Source organism: Microcebus murinus, chromosome 9 (assembly GCF_040939455.1).
Source record: "Microcebus murinus isolate Inina chromosome 9, M.murinus_Inina_mat1.0, whole genome shotgun sequence".
Taxonomy (NCBI): Eukaryota; Metazoa; Chordata; class Mammalia; order Primates; family Cheirogaleidae; genus Microcebus; species Microcebus murinus.
The window spans coordinates 94,620,229-94,635,972 of record NC_134112.1 but is presented as its reverse complement, the minus strand read 5'-3'; the positions used below and the strand labels follow the sequence as shown (position 1 = coordinate 94,635,972).

Genomic DNA, 15,744 nt, shown 5'->3' with positions numbered 1-15,744 from the left:
CACTGAGAAAGATACTATGATGAATTAGTAACATGTGTATTGATGGTAGTATCAAACTCACTGCGTTATTGTTGCTATGGTTACATAAAGGGAAAAAATAATATTTAAATCGTGTTCTCTGATTAGTTTACATTAAAAGTATTAACCTAGCATATTCATTTAATCATCTAAAAATTGATATTCATATTTTATTTTCCAAATATATTATTTTTATTTGAACCAAAGATGTCTCAAATACGTTACATAAGAGTGTAAATTTCAAATTAGAATTTGTTAACAATTAATTTAATACATAATAGGCTGTTGTCTAATGTGTAATTGACAACTTTTAAACAAATAAGACCCCTAAAATATGCTATAATTTTGCTATGTAACATAATTAGGCTGAAATTTTTCCATGTAGTTCTTCTCTTTATGAGTTTTTGTCCAATATCTGAAAAAGTTATATAAAAGTAGACATTCTAAATTTACAATTTTATTTAATAATTTTATTCCCATTATGTAAGAGGTGACTGCCTAATAAAATGAGTTAACAGAGTGATATAATTTAATCTACATTATGTTTTATGTTCAAAATAAACACCAGTCGCTATGATATACAAGTGACAATGAGCACATTTAATTTTAAGAGAATATTCTTAGAAGTATTATTTTATTTGGTAAATCATGGTATTTCACCACTTAATAGGCTGTTCCATTAATTCAGAGTATATGTATTTACTTCTTCCATGTGTTACTTACATATAATGTTGTAATTGAATGGCATAGCTGGCATCATAACAGTACTTCATGGAAAATTAGAATTCAGGGAAAATTTTTCCATTTTACGTAGTATTTCAACATGATATCTAATGCATAGAGGTGAGCAAATCCTTGCTGAATTTAATTAAACTTTATATGCCTTGCTTCCATCTTAGATGCACCACACAACACAGATTTAGTGAGTCAGACAGTATGTATGTAGGTCACACTTCTATTGCCTGCTGTTTTCTATGATTCACATTCCCAGATCACCATCCCAGTCCAGATGAAGAAGGGGGTGAATGTATTAGAAAAGGCAAGAAAAACTTACATATGTTTGGGATAATTTTTCTTGGTAAAGTATTTTCAAGAACTAATTTTACCTCTTTCCTAAACATGAGCACACTAAAACATATATCACTATTTATGTTCACGAGGGTATTTCAAGCAAACTTAAATCATAAGGAAAATGTAGAATATGGGCCCCAGGAGGTCTTCTATATTTTTTCCACACTTTTATGGCATAACAAAAATATGTTATCTTCAGCAAGCAAACTCAGAGCCAACAACTACATCTTTATTTCCAGATTTCCTACTATCAGGGGAGGTTTTAAAATCTGCAGTGTTATAAAAAATCAGTTACTTCAAGCTGTTATTATGAATAGTCTATCCCCAAAATGAACTAAATAAGAGTTTAACAAGATCTTTTCCAAAATTTACAATTGAGGAAACAATCAACTTTGTTTTCTCGGTGCTGATGACTTTTTAAAAAAAAAATTTAGAATATTCAACTTAAAACATCTAATTCTTCATGTTTGTCAGAAGGAACATGAAGTAACAACTATTTAAGACATGAAAAGTTTATGAGGTGCTTACATGGATAGGATGGAAATGAATATGTACTGATTAAAGTTTGTAAACAAGATACATTTAAAATGGTAATATGTTGACCACAGATAAAGAAATGATATTCCAAGTAGCTCTCTGAAAGAAATATTACTAATAGGACCATGCAGAAATATGAATGAATGCATGAACAAATGAATAGGAAGGCTTGTAAACCATAGTTAGGATAAGGCCAATTCTCTACCTCAACATCAGAAGGAAAAAAAATGTCATGTTCATTATCAGAGTCTAAATCATGCCAAATTCTTTCATATGCATTTAGTTCAATACTAAATCATTTTATTATTGACAATTTCAACAATTCACAGTAAGAGTGTTACAAGTAGAGTTTCCTCCACAGAAAAGGAACTATTAGGATAGAGAAAGAGGTAGCACCTCCACATCTCAACATCTTTTGCTAGTCAGAACTAAAACACACAAATTCTATAGCCCCCAGGAGACGGGGATTTGAGGGGAAACAGTAAATGTCACTCCATTCTCTAAGTTCTAGATTAGAAAAGATAAAGAACAAATATCACACTTTATGTAATTATTGCTGATACGAAGGAATAAGGTAAATGCGTGGCAATGATGAGATTCATTAACCTTAATTCTAAAATGAAACAGGCTTTCTCACCATAGGAAGAACCAAAGATCATCATGCTCCTCATAATATTACTCTCATTGCACAGACAAAGCCTACTTTCATACATCTTTCAGCAGAATCTATTCCTTCTGCAGGCAGCCTAGAAGGAGGAAGAAGGGGCTGAGCTATGCAAATCTAGGTCCCTATGGCAAAGTCACCTAACAGAAAAGCCACTCTACCTACTATGGGATGGAATGAGTGAACTGCAGACATAGACAGTAAAAGTGTTACAAGTAGAGTATCCTCCACAGAAAAGGAACTATTAGGATGGAGAAAGAGGTAGCACCTCCACATCTCAACATCTTACGCTAGTCAGAACTAAAACACACAAATTCTATAGATCCCAGGAGATGGGAAAATCAAGTGCTCTATCTGATCACCTCATTAAAAGTATTCTTTTTAAGGCTTCCATTTGGAAAAGTTAAAGGTTGAATAAGATCATTTCATCATTATTCTTATATACTAAAATGGCAAAAATAATAATAATTTATTTAATTAGCCCAATACTTGATTATAGAAATATACATTATTTTTCTGAGAGCTACTTAGCTTAAAATATGTATCTCTCTAGAGACACTGATAGCATCCAATTTCAGGTACTGATATAATATAGAATTGACTTTATTTCACATAAGACTAGTTTTGAGGTTTAAATTACTATATGCTCTATTTAACTTTGCAAGTAGCAAAAATGATAAAGTAAAAGCACTTCTCAAATCAGAACTAGTTATGGGAAAATCTTGAAAGTACATGTTTTATTTCTTTATCCCATTGACATCAACATTATACAGATAACTTACACGAATTGGATCTCCATATGGTTAATATTTCTGACAAAATCAACTACATTTGAATTAAGAATTTCTGAGCCTAGAATTTCTCCTTATTCTGTATACCATTTATAACAAGTTAAAAACATCTAATTTTTAGAAAGAGAAGACAAGGATAGGCACATCACATTTTTTAAATCTTTCAATCATGAAAAGATACATTAGACAAAAAGATTTCTTAGTTCACTTTAAAAGATTTATTAACGTTTTCTCTAGAAGAATTTGCTAATTATGACAAATGAATTAAAATCTCAGAGAAATTATAGAACTTCAGAGTTCTTGCCCCTAGAATAGAAAAAAAAACAAAACCCATATATAGTCATGCATTTCTGAACAATGGGGATATGTTCTGAGAAATGCATCCTTAAGCAATTTTTCCTAACCCCAGTGGTATAGCCTGCTACTCACCTGGGCTACATGGTTTGGCCTATTGGTCCTAGGCTAAAAAACTGGACAGCATGTTTCTATATTGAATATTTTAAACAACCATAATGCAATGGTAAGTTTTTGTGTATTTAAACATATCTAAATGTAGAAAAGGAAGAGTAAAGACACCATATAAAAGATGAAAAACGGTGTATCTGTATTGATAGCTCCATTATAATCTTATGGAAGCACTGTCATACATGCAGTCATGTTGACTAAAATGTCATGGTGTGATGCGTGACTGCATTAGAAATATAAGTTTTAAAAGATGATGCACATAAAACAACTTTGATGCCACCTAAAAATGTTATATTCTATGTTTATAAATGTGTAAAGGTTAATAGAAATCTAAATTAAATTTGTGGATTCGGTTTTTTTACCCAATTTTGCCATACATTCATGGTGAAAAAGTAAAACTTGAACAAAGATTCTTATTTCCTGAATATCAGTGCCTATAAGGAAATCAGGATTATATATTGGTCTTCAAGGAGTTAATGATAATTTTATTATTAGTTTGAATTAAATAGATAATGTACTGTCCCTTATCAACCAATGAATTTTGTTGGTCTAAAGCTCTTTAAAAATTTAAATTCCTTTTATTAAGACAAACTCGTTACTATGTTCAAAGTCAATATAAACAAGTAGCATTTGCTTTTATATTCATTTATGTATTTAACTTTTAAAAGATACCATTTGCAGAGAGGTACATGAATTGAGGAGAGAAAAAAATAAATCACTATACTATTATTTGATATTGTTGCATTTGTTACTTGAAATAATTGCACAGGAAAAGACGTATCTATAAACTTGTAAACAAGTTAAAATCCTTGAATGACATGTTAGAAAATATATAAATATACATGTTTACATATAATACATATTTAATGCATATGCTATATTAACTTATGTATCTATGTATTTTACAACATGTATTTAAAGGATTTTACCAAATATATGTGTATACATGCATATGTACATTATATATACATGCATAGGTATATATACATATTTGTGTGTATATATGTACATATGCACAAAATTATATTTGTTAGAAAGTATTTGAATTTATTGAAAACACATTTCCCATATGTGACTGTCAGTGAAATTATAGGTTAATGGCTATAAAAAATAACATAAATTGGCCTCTATCAGAGAACACTTATTTAAGCTAAAATTCAATAAACTTTAAAAATCAAATTGATTAAATGCTAGCTCAAATTCCTCATCATTTAAATCTGCACCACCAAGATCTTTCTAAAATGTTCAAATAAATGCAACTCCTTAAGAATAAAAGATTCTCTTTAAACTTCCCACGTGTGCTATGTGCATACATTTACAAGAAGGAAAGGTACATGATTCCATCAGCTCAGCAGCAGCTCATTTTCACTATCTGTAAAGAAATTAGATTATATTTTTACTTAATCATAGAGATGAACATCCTTAAAGCATTCTACTTGTACAAAACACAGCATTAATGAAGAGTTTTTATGTACATTTTAACAGAGAAAAAGAAATAATCCATAAGCAAATACATATTCAAAATGGAGTTGTTATGAAATGAAAAGAAAAGTATTAACAGTATCTTCTAAAAATGTCCATCATATTCAAAAGTTATTTGGGAACTGAAAGTTTTAGTATAGCCATCACATTTTAAAAATGTGTACTAAATAAAAACGTTGCTTTTCGATTTTCATGCTACTTTTTGTCTTGTGATGACCTCTCCTGGTTGAGTTGTTCATTATCTTAGATTCATATAGTTTTCATTTTTTCTCCTTTGAATGTTTTTTAGTTTTAAGAATAATAACTATCGTATTCTTCTTCAGAGTTATATATGATGTAAATAAAATTTTCATTAAGTATAAAATACAATAGGAATTTAAAGTACTGAATGCATGAAGCTCATTCTAATCAGTAAAAGCCAATATTATTTGTATTATTTAATTCATTTTCAGGATATAGGGCAACTTTGCACCTTGTTCACACAGTTCAAATTCAAATGAAATAAAAAGCCATCTTAGTTAAGCCATTATACATTCTTAAAAATGGAGAATAACAGCTAAATAAATCAATACTGTTAATTAAACAAAACTATTAACTATTTGTAAAAGTAATGGTTTCTATGTTCTTCTATATCACTAAATTCTAAATAAGTAGTAACAACTCAGAAAATATTTCTGAAATAACAACTTTCCCAGTCTTAAAATATATTAATCCAATGACTGCCTGTGTGCCATTCTTGACACATGGTCAATGTTGCAGATTGACCCATTACAATTAAAGTATTCAAAAGATGAAACACAGAACCCAAGGAAAACCCTGGATAATAGGACCTTCAATCAGTGAATATAATAAATTCAACTTACAATGAGTTAAATTTCCAGGAAAAGTGGCAGCAAGTTCTATATAACTAGACCTTGAAATGGAAACTGAAATTTCATAAGAATAGTTACCCAAAGATATAGGTACATATTTGTGCAAATATTAATATCAAGCATTATATTTTCACAATTTCTGTTTAAGTTCATAAAACTGATATAAAATATTGACAATAAATAACTTTTTGAGCTTTAAGCTGTTATAAAAGAACTATAATTTTTTCAAGTTCATTATAAACTTTGATTGCCATTTAGGTATATCCTTATCTTTAAACATTTGCAAGAAAAGCTAATACTATACTTGGAAAAATATGTCGAAACAATAATACTAATTCATCATATGATATCATTATGTACTAGATGCTTTGCCACAACTTAAGTCCTTTTTCAATGGCATTCTTATTGATATTTGCATACCCTATTAACATATAGCCAAAGATGCATTAATACATCCCAAAATCTTATAAACGAAGAAAGAATTACTTCATAAATGTGAATTCAGGAAAATACTAAACTTTTTTTTTTTCTTGCTAAATGGAAAGCACTCTTTCTTAAACTCTGAGATCTCCATGATAATTTCTTACCAACTTATTTCCTCATTCTCAGAAACAAGAATGTGCTTATGAATCTTATCCTAAGATTCCCATAGGCAATCTTCCTAGTGCTTTAACTCCTTCTGCGCCAAAGGAGCAATCCTGAATTTCCCTCTCTACATGCACAGTGTATACCTCTAAAGCAATGCAGAAAATGGGCTGGAATCTTCCATTTCTTGTTAAACCTCATAAAATCATGAGAAATCGTTTTTTTTTAAAAGCTAGTTAAAACACACAGATATGCATATTGAACAGCATCATTTTCCTGAAGTCTGTTAAGAAGTCTGTTCACTATGACATTAATGATGCTTTTCACTGACTGTCCCAAGTCCTGAACTGCATGAGTCATATCCATTACATCAAACTACCAAAGAATTAAAGCAATTTCAGTTACAATATTGCACTCACTCTCTTTTAATAAGCAAGTAGTAAACAGGCATTAACTTTTTAAGGGGACTGTCTGGGAAGGTTAAAAGAGCATCTATGGGTGCCCAAACTGTTCAAAACAGGCTCCTCTTTTAGCCTCAACCCCGCGCTCATTAAATTAAAACCATAAATAAAACATAAGAAACTTATTTTTTTCCCAAGGTCTTCACTTTTCTTTCCCTGACCTACCTAAGAAAAATGCAATGAACTCTCTCTGCACAAATAACTCCCAAGAAGCTGCCACCTACACTAATCACTCTAACCAAGCTGTTGCCAGCCAATCTCCAAGACCAGGAACAACTTTCCAGAAACATCACCACCGTCAAAACCCTCTCTCCCAACCCGGGAGCGCTGGGCTCGGAGTTTCTCTGCTGCAGTGGCTGCAGGCGTGCGGCCACGGAGACACACGCAAATCGCGGGGCGACAACTGCGAGTGCACCCCAGAGTTGACACCCCGGCTTCCAACATCAATGCGGCACCGAAGCCGCTCCGGTGCAGCGCAGGCTGGCGGGGAGGACTACTTACGGGACGCGGAGGGGGCCGTCCAGGCTCTGCAGAGGAAGCTGCTGACGACCCAGAGCGAGAGCGCTGCCCCGCAGCCGGCGCGCGGAGCCACCACCATCCTTCGCCTCCCGGCCCGCGGTACTCCAAAGGCTCGCTGCGGAGGTGCGGTCGGTGTCTCCGTGGGGTTCTCGAAGGGAAATGGGCTGTCCTCAACGGGAGCAAGCCAAGCCCCTCCCGCTTCCTCTTCTCCCCTCACCCCGCTCCAGGCTCCAGTTTTCCTGGGCTTGGAGCAGCAGGGCAGGCTCAGCCTCCGTTTTCCCTCCGTGCGGGTCTCGCCTCCTGCTCGGCGAGCCAGTGTAATGCCAGGGGGTGGAAGGGGTGGGCAGAAATTCAAACCAAGAAGGGAAAGGAGGGGGGAGAGGGGAGGGGACGGACACCTACCCCGCCCTCTCCTTCTCGCGGGGGTGGGGGGAGGATCACGAAAGGACAGGGAGGGGGGCCCAGAGGAGCGGAGGCTGCAGAAGCGAGAGGGAGAGCGGCGGGGACGGCGGTGCTGCCGTTGCCACTGCGGGCGAGCGCTCCCTTCGCCGCCGGGCAGCGCGACTCGGAGGGCTCTCCACTCGCCCGGCGGCTCGCGAGCGGAGACTGCGTGTGCGCGGGGAGCGCGCGGCGCAGCCGGCGGCGCTCGCTCGGCCTCAGCGCGGCATCTCCCCGCGGCGGAGCGCACGCAGCCGCCGCCGCCGAAGGGCAGGAGACGGTGCCGCCGCCGCCAGCAGCGCCCGCAGACCGGCGCGACGAGCTGGGCGGAGGGCAGCCCTCCCCGCGCGCGCTTCCCTTCTCCGTGCCCTCCTCGGCTCCTCCTCCTCCTGCTCTTCCTCCTCCTCCTCCTCCTTACCGTACCCCTCTGGCTGTCAGAACCCTTCTGCCCTGCCCTCGCCTCGTTTGGAAGCGAAAGGGAGAAGGAACCGACGGGCCCGGGTCCCTCAGCTGGGGCGGGGGCAGGGGAAGGAGGCGCGCGCCTCTCCCGGGGCGGGAGGTGGTGCTGTCCGCGGTGCTGAAGTTGGGGATTTGCCGGGTAATCTCAGAACCCTGCTCCGACCCTGGCTGCCCCCTACCCCGCTGCAGGAAGGAGAAGCCCCTCGCTAGGATGCTTTCTCTTTCCCTTCTCTCCTCCCCTTCAAATAGAGATGGTACAGGCTCCCGGAGCTCCGGTCCCCCGGGAACCACAATCAGGCGTCCGACAGGCAGGTCTTCCGAGTGGTCCTAACACCAAGTGACGGAGCTAAACATCCCGACCGACTGGAGCAGCAAGGGAGGACTGCAGACGCTGCTAATGCAGATGTTTTCAATATGTAATTAATTCATGCTCATAAATATGCTCACATACACCATACACACGCTGCTGCCAGGAAAACTACATTCAGGCAAACACCACACAAACAGACACAGAAGCAAAACTGAAATAAATAAGCAGGCATATGGATAACTACTTCAAGGTACCTGAGGCATTGCAAGTACTAAGAATTAAGGAGGTTTAGAGAGACTTGGATTTTCTTCTCACATTTAGATAATTTCAATAATAAATCTCAAGCTCTTCTCCCTAGCTCACATCTCTTCACACTCTACCCTCCATATGGTTTCCTTCTATCCAGTCTACTTAAAGTATTTGGATTCTTATATCTCTGCAAAACCAATCCTTTCACTGGCTTTATGGACACAGTTAAAAATTATTGGTCATCTAAATATCTAATGATGTTTAGGGAGGACTAAGTAGGAGTAACCATGTCTTTCAATGTTATGCAATGAATAAGCATTTGCCTTTCAAGATAAATAATTTTTTTATGGAGACTTGCCTACTCCGGGAATAGACTCTGAATTTTTAGTGTTATAGTTAGGTCTTAGAAAGGTCTACTATAAACAGCACTGTGTGTTCACTGCATAATTAGTATGGTGTTAACAGGCCTGATTCAGCATTCTTTATTTGAGATTTGTTTCTTATTGATTTAAAAGGATGCTTTGTCCTAGTAAGAACTGCAGATTGGGTACAATCTAGAAAATGAAGAAACACACAGATGACTAACAGGGGAAAAACTACATCTTCATGCTATACAATATTCCTATAAAATAATACAGTAAATGCATTTTTATAAAATGCTCCTTTTCTATCTGAATTATCACAGACTGTCTAAAGTCGATGAACACTTTCCAAAATACAATGATAAAGAATTGCCATCATCCATTTGTAAGAGCTCAAAAAAGCATAACTTTTCAGAAAAGCCTATTGTTTAACTGTCTCTCTATTTTAACCATTGCACAAAACTCCACTAACGTGGGGTTGAAGCATTTTTAATAGAATAAAAAAGGCAACAATTCAAAGTATTGCCATTTCAGTACTTCAATGGATGCTATTCAATGGGTATTTCAAGTAGACTTGAAACCATTCTTTCTTTGGGCACTGATCTAAAAGAGATGCAATAGATAACTATTTAATTGTTTTGTAAAATAAAATGACATACCTGAGGGTGTATTTTCTCCAAATATCATTCTGATCAGTTTGAGGTCATTTCTCCTAATGAGTAAAAGCAAACAAAACACAATTTCAAAAGCTCATTTTTATGACACGTATGCAACCAGCCTGCATCACCTCTGTGCTATATAGTATGGTTTTCTTTCATGCCAATGTGAGCTAAGTACCTGCCTTCATCTATTTTTGATGCACTTTATCAGATTTGATATTTATTTCACATCATTTACAATAAAACTACCTTTGCTTCCAATTTGTGTTAATAGATATAGACACCTGGAATCACAATATACTTAAAGAAACAAGACTTTAGTGCACTATAGTGGCAGGATCAGATATTCCTTATAGGCTAATGCTACATTCTTCTTATACAACTCACCATTTTCACCATTAGAAATTAAAGGTAGGAAGATTATTTTTCCTTCATTTATAAGTATGACTATTAATGAAAAAGTGGGAATCAATAAGCCTCTTTAACCTGGTCAAACTACAAGATCTAGTAAACTAATAAGCCAGTCAATGGACTTACAATTGTCCCATCAAATGTCTATTAGATATGATAAACATGGAATATCTTGTTTCAGAGACTACATTCTTTATTGATATCTATATTACATTGTTGTTCACACATAATTGAAGATAGCTTATAATGATTTGAAGTATGTATCTTTAGTTGGATTAAAGGTCAATCAAGGCTTGACAATAGTAGAACTAGAGGACCAATAGTACACAAAGAAAAAGGAAACCCATGATGGGAAAAGAAGGTGGGTAAATTGTATTGTTTTGGGAGTAGAGCCATAGAAGATAAGAAAGGGTAGACATTCTCTGTTTACCACTGCTCACATCCTCTTTTCTTCTTCAACACAAATTTTTGGAATTTTTCTTATTTTAACATAACCAACAATTGGTAATAAGTGGTTGCTACATAGCAATATACTCATCATTCATTTATAATCCCCAATATTTGTTTAGTATCTACTATTATTGGGCTTGCCATTGTGCTAGATACTGAGATCATGCCTTTGACCACAACAGATATCAGTTTTGCCACCAGAATTCTCAGCCAATGGTTGAATAAAGATCAGAATAAGTCTGTATCATTTTTATATGAACATCTATTTAACTAAATATTAACTGGATATTTTCCCAGTATCTTCACTTCTTTTTAAAAATGAATGTCATCATAATAGAAAATATATTATTATCATAATAATCATTAACATTCCAGAGATCAGTACATAATCTGTCACATGGTAAATCATATCAAAAGTCCTCCAAAATTTTAAAACTTAAATGACAAGAAGAGTCAAAATATTTTGGTCTTAATGCTTTGAAGTGACTAACTCTATTGACTGAAGGACTGAAAAAATTCAGGACTTCTCAACAGGTAGAGAAACATTTCTAAGTGAGATCCTTGTAGTAGAATTTCCTTCTGGAAATAAACTTGTCTAATTATGCCCAGAAATCAGTGAATTCCCTCAGAAAAATGTGTCCAATTAAAATAGAAACACTTGCCACTCTGATTGCACACTCTAAGAAGAATTTAGCACCTGTCTAAGGCCATGTCCACATCTGAATGTATATGATGCATTATCTAGTGAGAAAGAAGACAATGAGGTCAAGTCCTATAGTGAAGTCTCTGGCATACAGAAAACCCACCTGGAGTCTTGGTCTTTGGCAATGCTAACTGGCCTTGGACACAGTGAGATACTTCATTTAATAATCAAATATTAATGGTTAAAAAGACTGATTGAGAAAGATGCATAAACTTAAAGTGACTTTTCAATTTTAAAGGTTTCAGAGAAGTGCATGATGATATTTGTCTAGAAACAGTTCATGTTTAGGCAGCTAAGTATTATTAATGAGAAAGGTAAAACCAGAAAATAGTGATCTTAATGCATATATAAAACATTTTTAATTAATAATCGTGTTTAAGAAACTGGGAGGAAGATGACTAAGCCAATTTGTAATATTTAGAATGTAAAACCTGACCTTAATCTTTATTGCATTCTTCACTTTTTGAACACTCAGCTTTTTTTTGCTTATAGTCTAACATGCATATAGGTGAATCACATAACTCAGAATAATTATTCTTTCAGAATTGCAGTAAAAAAGTACCTTTTTTGGAATTTTAGAGCTTGAGGTCTCATGAATCTAATCTATAAATTGTGTAGTGATTACTTTCAAAAATCTCCCAATATTTGATGATTATATATAACAGATTAAGAAAAATACAATTTCAAATGGTGTGTCACCAAAAAATGCCATAACTTTAAATGGAAAAATATACTATTTATCTTTTGGAAAATAAATTATTTAATACAATATATAAAGAAAAATACCTATGCTTTGAATGTTAAATGGTGTGGTAATTTTTTATCAGTATTTTTAATTTACAGAAAGAAAGAGAATATTCTTAGAATTAACTTTTACTTTTACTGGTTTATCATTTCTCTTTAAAGTGTTACTATTTCTAACCAAATTAGAATTGTTAAGAAGAAAGGAAAGGGTTAAGAAAAGTAAATGAATAGAAGGGAAAGAGCAAAGATATTGTTAAGCACACACTTGTAACTTCCTACCTGTAAACTCTTATGAAAATACCTCAATTACATAAAAGAAAAATGGATGAACTATAATTATTTAACAATAAATGTCACTTTTAGATTTTGGAAAGTTCAGGAAACTTTTTCAGCAAGTTTAATGCTGGTAAAATTTCAAGTTGATCTTAATAGAATTTTATTTATAGCTAGAAATGGATTATGAAAAAGAAACCCAAGAAATAAAAGTTACTAAAAGTTACACTCAAGGAATAATACACTTTTCTAAAATAAATATTAAGTGGACCACTTTTGAGTGTAATCACATAGAATTTAGAAAGAACCAGTTGATTGTGAAGAAAGCAATTTAGGGTCTGGATTGAGTCTGGTCTCTGGGCTTTGTGTATTGACTCAACACAGCTCTCTGTGTGACCTTACCCACACACTGTATGCCTTAATTTCCTCATCTATAAGAGTAGAGTAGTATTGACACCTATGAAATTGAATTCTGTTGAGAATTAAAAATAAGTATATGCTATACCTGACACAGTAAAAGTACTTTATAACAGATTATTACCATTGTCATTCTCCATATAAATGAACTTACTGAAATTCTAAACTAAAGTTCTAGAATCCCAAGTTTATCCTTCAGTATATTCACATTGCAAAATCATGTAGATTTTTTTAGATAAAAAACAAGCCTTTTATTGAAAAGAAATTATTTGAGATTGTCTGAACAAGAAGAGCAATTTGTGAATTGATGCTAAAGCAGTGGGAAAAATAAAATGCATACATATCTAAATAAAATTTCAGAAATTTGTTTGGAATTCAAGAGGACAGTGAGAAAGTGATGTCTATAAAAGCATAAGGCAAGGTTCAGTGCATGTTAACAGAAGGACATATTTGCCAACATCAGATCCTTTCTTAAGATTTTTAAAATGATCTTTATTTCAATTAAAAAAGAAAGAGTTGTTTTCAATTATTCTAAGCATTAACGTAATACTAGTCAGTTGAGACTAGAGCATAGATATAGAGAATCAGATTGTCCTCAGCAACAAGGGGGACCTATTTTCTGAAGCAACATTTTAAGGAAATGGAGCAAAAGGAAAAGAAAAAGAACTTTCAGAGTTATAGGTGGGTCACAGAGAGGTAGTCAGGCTGTCAGAAGTCTAATTCCAGACATGGTGCTGCTGAAATATTCAAGATCATGAGTGGATTCTCTCATGAAAAATCCAGGATAAGTTGGGTAGTAGTAGGCCTAATCAGTATGGCTACTCAAAGTAGAATGCCTGCAGCAGGCTTCAGGGACTGGGAATTTTTACAGAATAACTAGTCAACAGTTTGCAGTTTGCCATCCAAGGTATGTTTATGAAAAACACTATGACCTGTAATATATAGATATAAAGGCTGTGAAGGGCATTTATGAAGGACAGTCTCATGTGAAAAGACTCAAAGAACTTTGGATTTTTTAACACAGGTTGCTTGATTTGATAGAATTCAGCAATTTATCTATATTATATAAACTAAAGCATGTTTCTTGGATGGCCCCATTTTCTTTATTGTTATGCTCAAATAGCTGACTGGAGAGTACTCAGTTATTATAAATTGGAGATCATGCAAAATTCAAAATTCAGCTTTTCAGCAGCAACAACATCCATAACAACAAACAGAAGTTAAGAAAACTCACTACCTAGCATATAAATTATAAACACATAACACAATTTAGGAGATGGCTTCTGTCCAAGTCTGTTTGGGCTGCTACAACAAAATCACCATAAAATGGGTGGCCTACAAACAGCAAATATTTCTCCCAGTTTGGGAGGCAAGAAGTTCAAGATTAAGGTGTGACAGCTTTGGTGTCTAATGAGGACCCCTTCCTCACAAACAGTATTTTCTAGCTGTGTATTCACTGTGTGGAAGAGTAATGAGCTTCCTTGGGCCTCATAAAGACACTAATCTCAATCATAAGAATTCTGCCCTCATGATGTAATCATCCCACAAATGACCCACCTCCTAATATCATTACCTTTAGAGTTAGGATTTCAACATATAAATTTGGGGGGGTACTCAAACATTCAGACTATAGCCGTTTTCATGTTATTATAAACACCTCTTTGCATGCCTTATGATACGATGCCTGCTTGTTGAATGCCCAAACTCCTACGGTCCTCTAAGTTTTCCTTGAGTATTTCCTGGACTTCAACCCTCTATTTTCCCATTACTAGTTTTTGAGAATGCTAAGTCTACTGGCAAAGTTGAATGGCATCGGGTAGCATCCAAATCCTTATCCAGGGTCTAGACTGAACCCAGTAGTTGGGTTAGACCAGGAAACATAATATAGCAAACAGGGCATATTATTCTGGAGATAGAGGGCATTTTAAGAACAAAATAAACAAACTAAAGAACAAAGAAACATTTATTGTTCACATGGTAGGACTTGACATTGCTGAATTAAAATTAAAGATCGCTAAAAATATTTTTTTATTCCATCTGGGAAAATAAATTGTTTTAAATCTCCCTACAAATTTATTTACTACATCCTCAATTTGCAGTGGTGAATGTACACAGTGTAGCAGACTTACAGGTGATAATTACTGCCTAAATGTTTTAAACTAGTTTGCATAGTTTCTGCCAAAACATTTAAAGCTTGCTTCCATAATTCATAGTGTTCCTAATTTCATGTCAGGATGCACTGTCTCATCCTGCAATAGGAAAAAGGAAGGATTCTTTCACTTATACAGAGTTGAAGACAATTATAGAAGCTGTGGTCATTTTTTACATCAACTACATAAAACTAATAATAAATTCTACTTCAGTTTGAACTATGTGATGGTTGTAAAATTAATTTATAGATGGCTTTAACCATATTCTTCAGTATATACATGTTTATTTTTTTTTCAAAAATGTTTTTCAATGGAATATATAAATATTAAAGTTCCCGTGTTATAGCACTAGTACTAACATTCAGATATTTGTGTTATTAAAATTGAATGATAATCAAGGTAGTTTATGTGACAATATAATAATTAATGATATGCTAGTATATTGAGCTTTCTGCTTGGTTACCATTATACAGGAATGGGGAGGTGAGAGGAAAGATGATATTTTCATTTATATTTTGTCTAGAAATATTTCTAATGCATACTAACTTGCATATCTCCTTCAATATGTTGAGTAGACTGAACACAATTTAATCTTTCTTTCATAATTCATTAATTTAATAATATAATCCTTCATTTCAACTTCACATACTATAA

At 34.9% G+C, this 15,744-nt stretch overlaps 1 protein-coding gene across 1 annotated transcript in view; it reads right to left on the bottom strand.

Moving 5' to 3' along the window:
• Window positions 1–8,055, bottom strand: part of CNTNAP2 (contactin associated protein 2) — a 1,865,599-nt gene extending 1,857,544 nt beyond the window's left edge. The window contains exon 1 of the mRNA XM_012768220.3: window positions 7,448–8,055. Coding sequence (XP_012623674.2) covers window positions 7,448–7,544 — 97 coding nt within the window. The 5' untranslated portion in view covers window positions 7,545–8,055. The remainder of the gene's footprint in view (window positions 1–7,447) is intronic.
• Window positions 8,056–15,744: the final 7,689 nt, after the last annotated feature.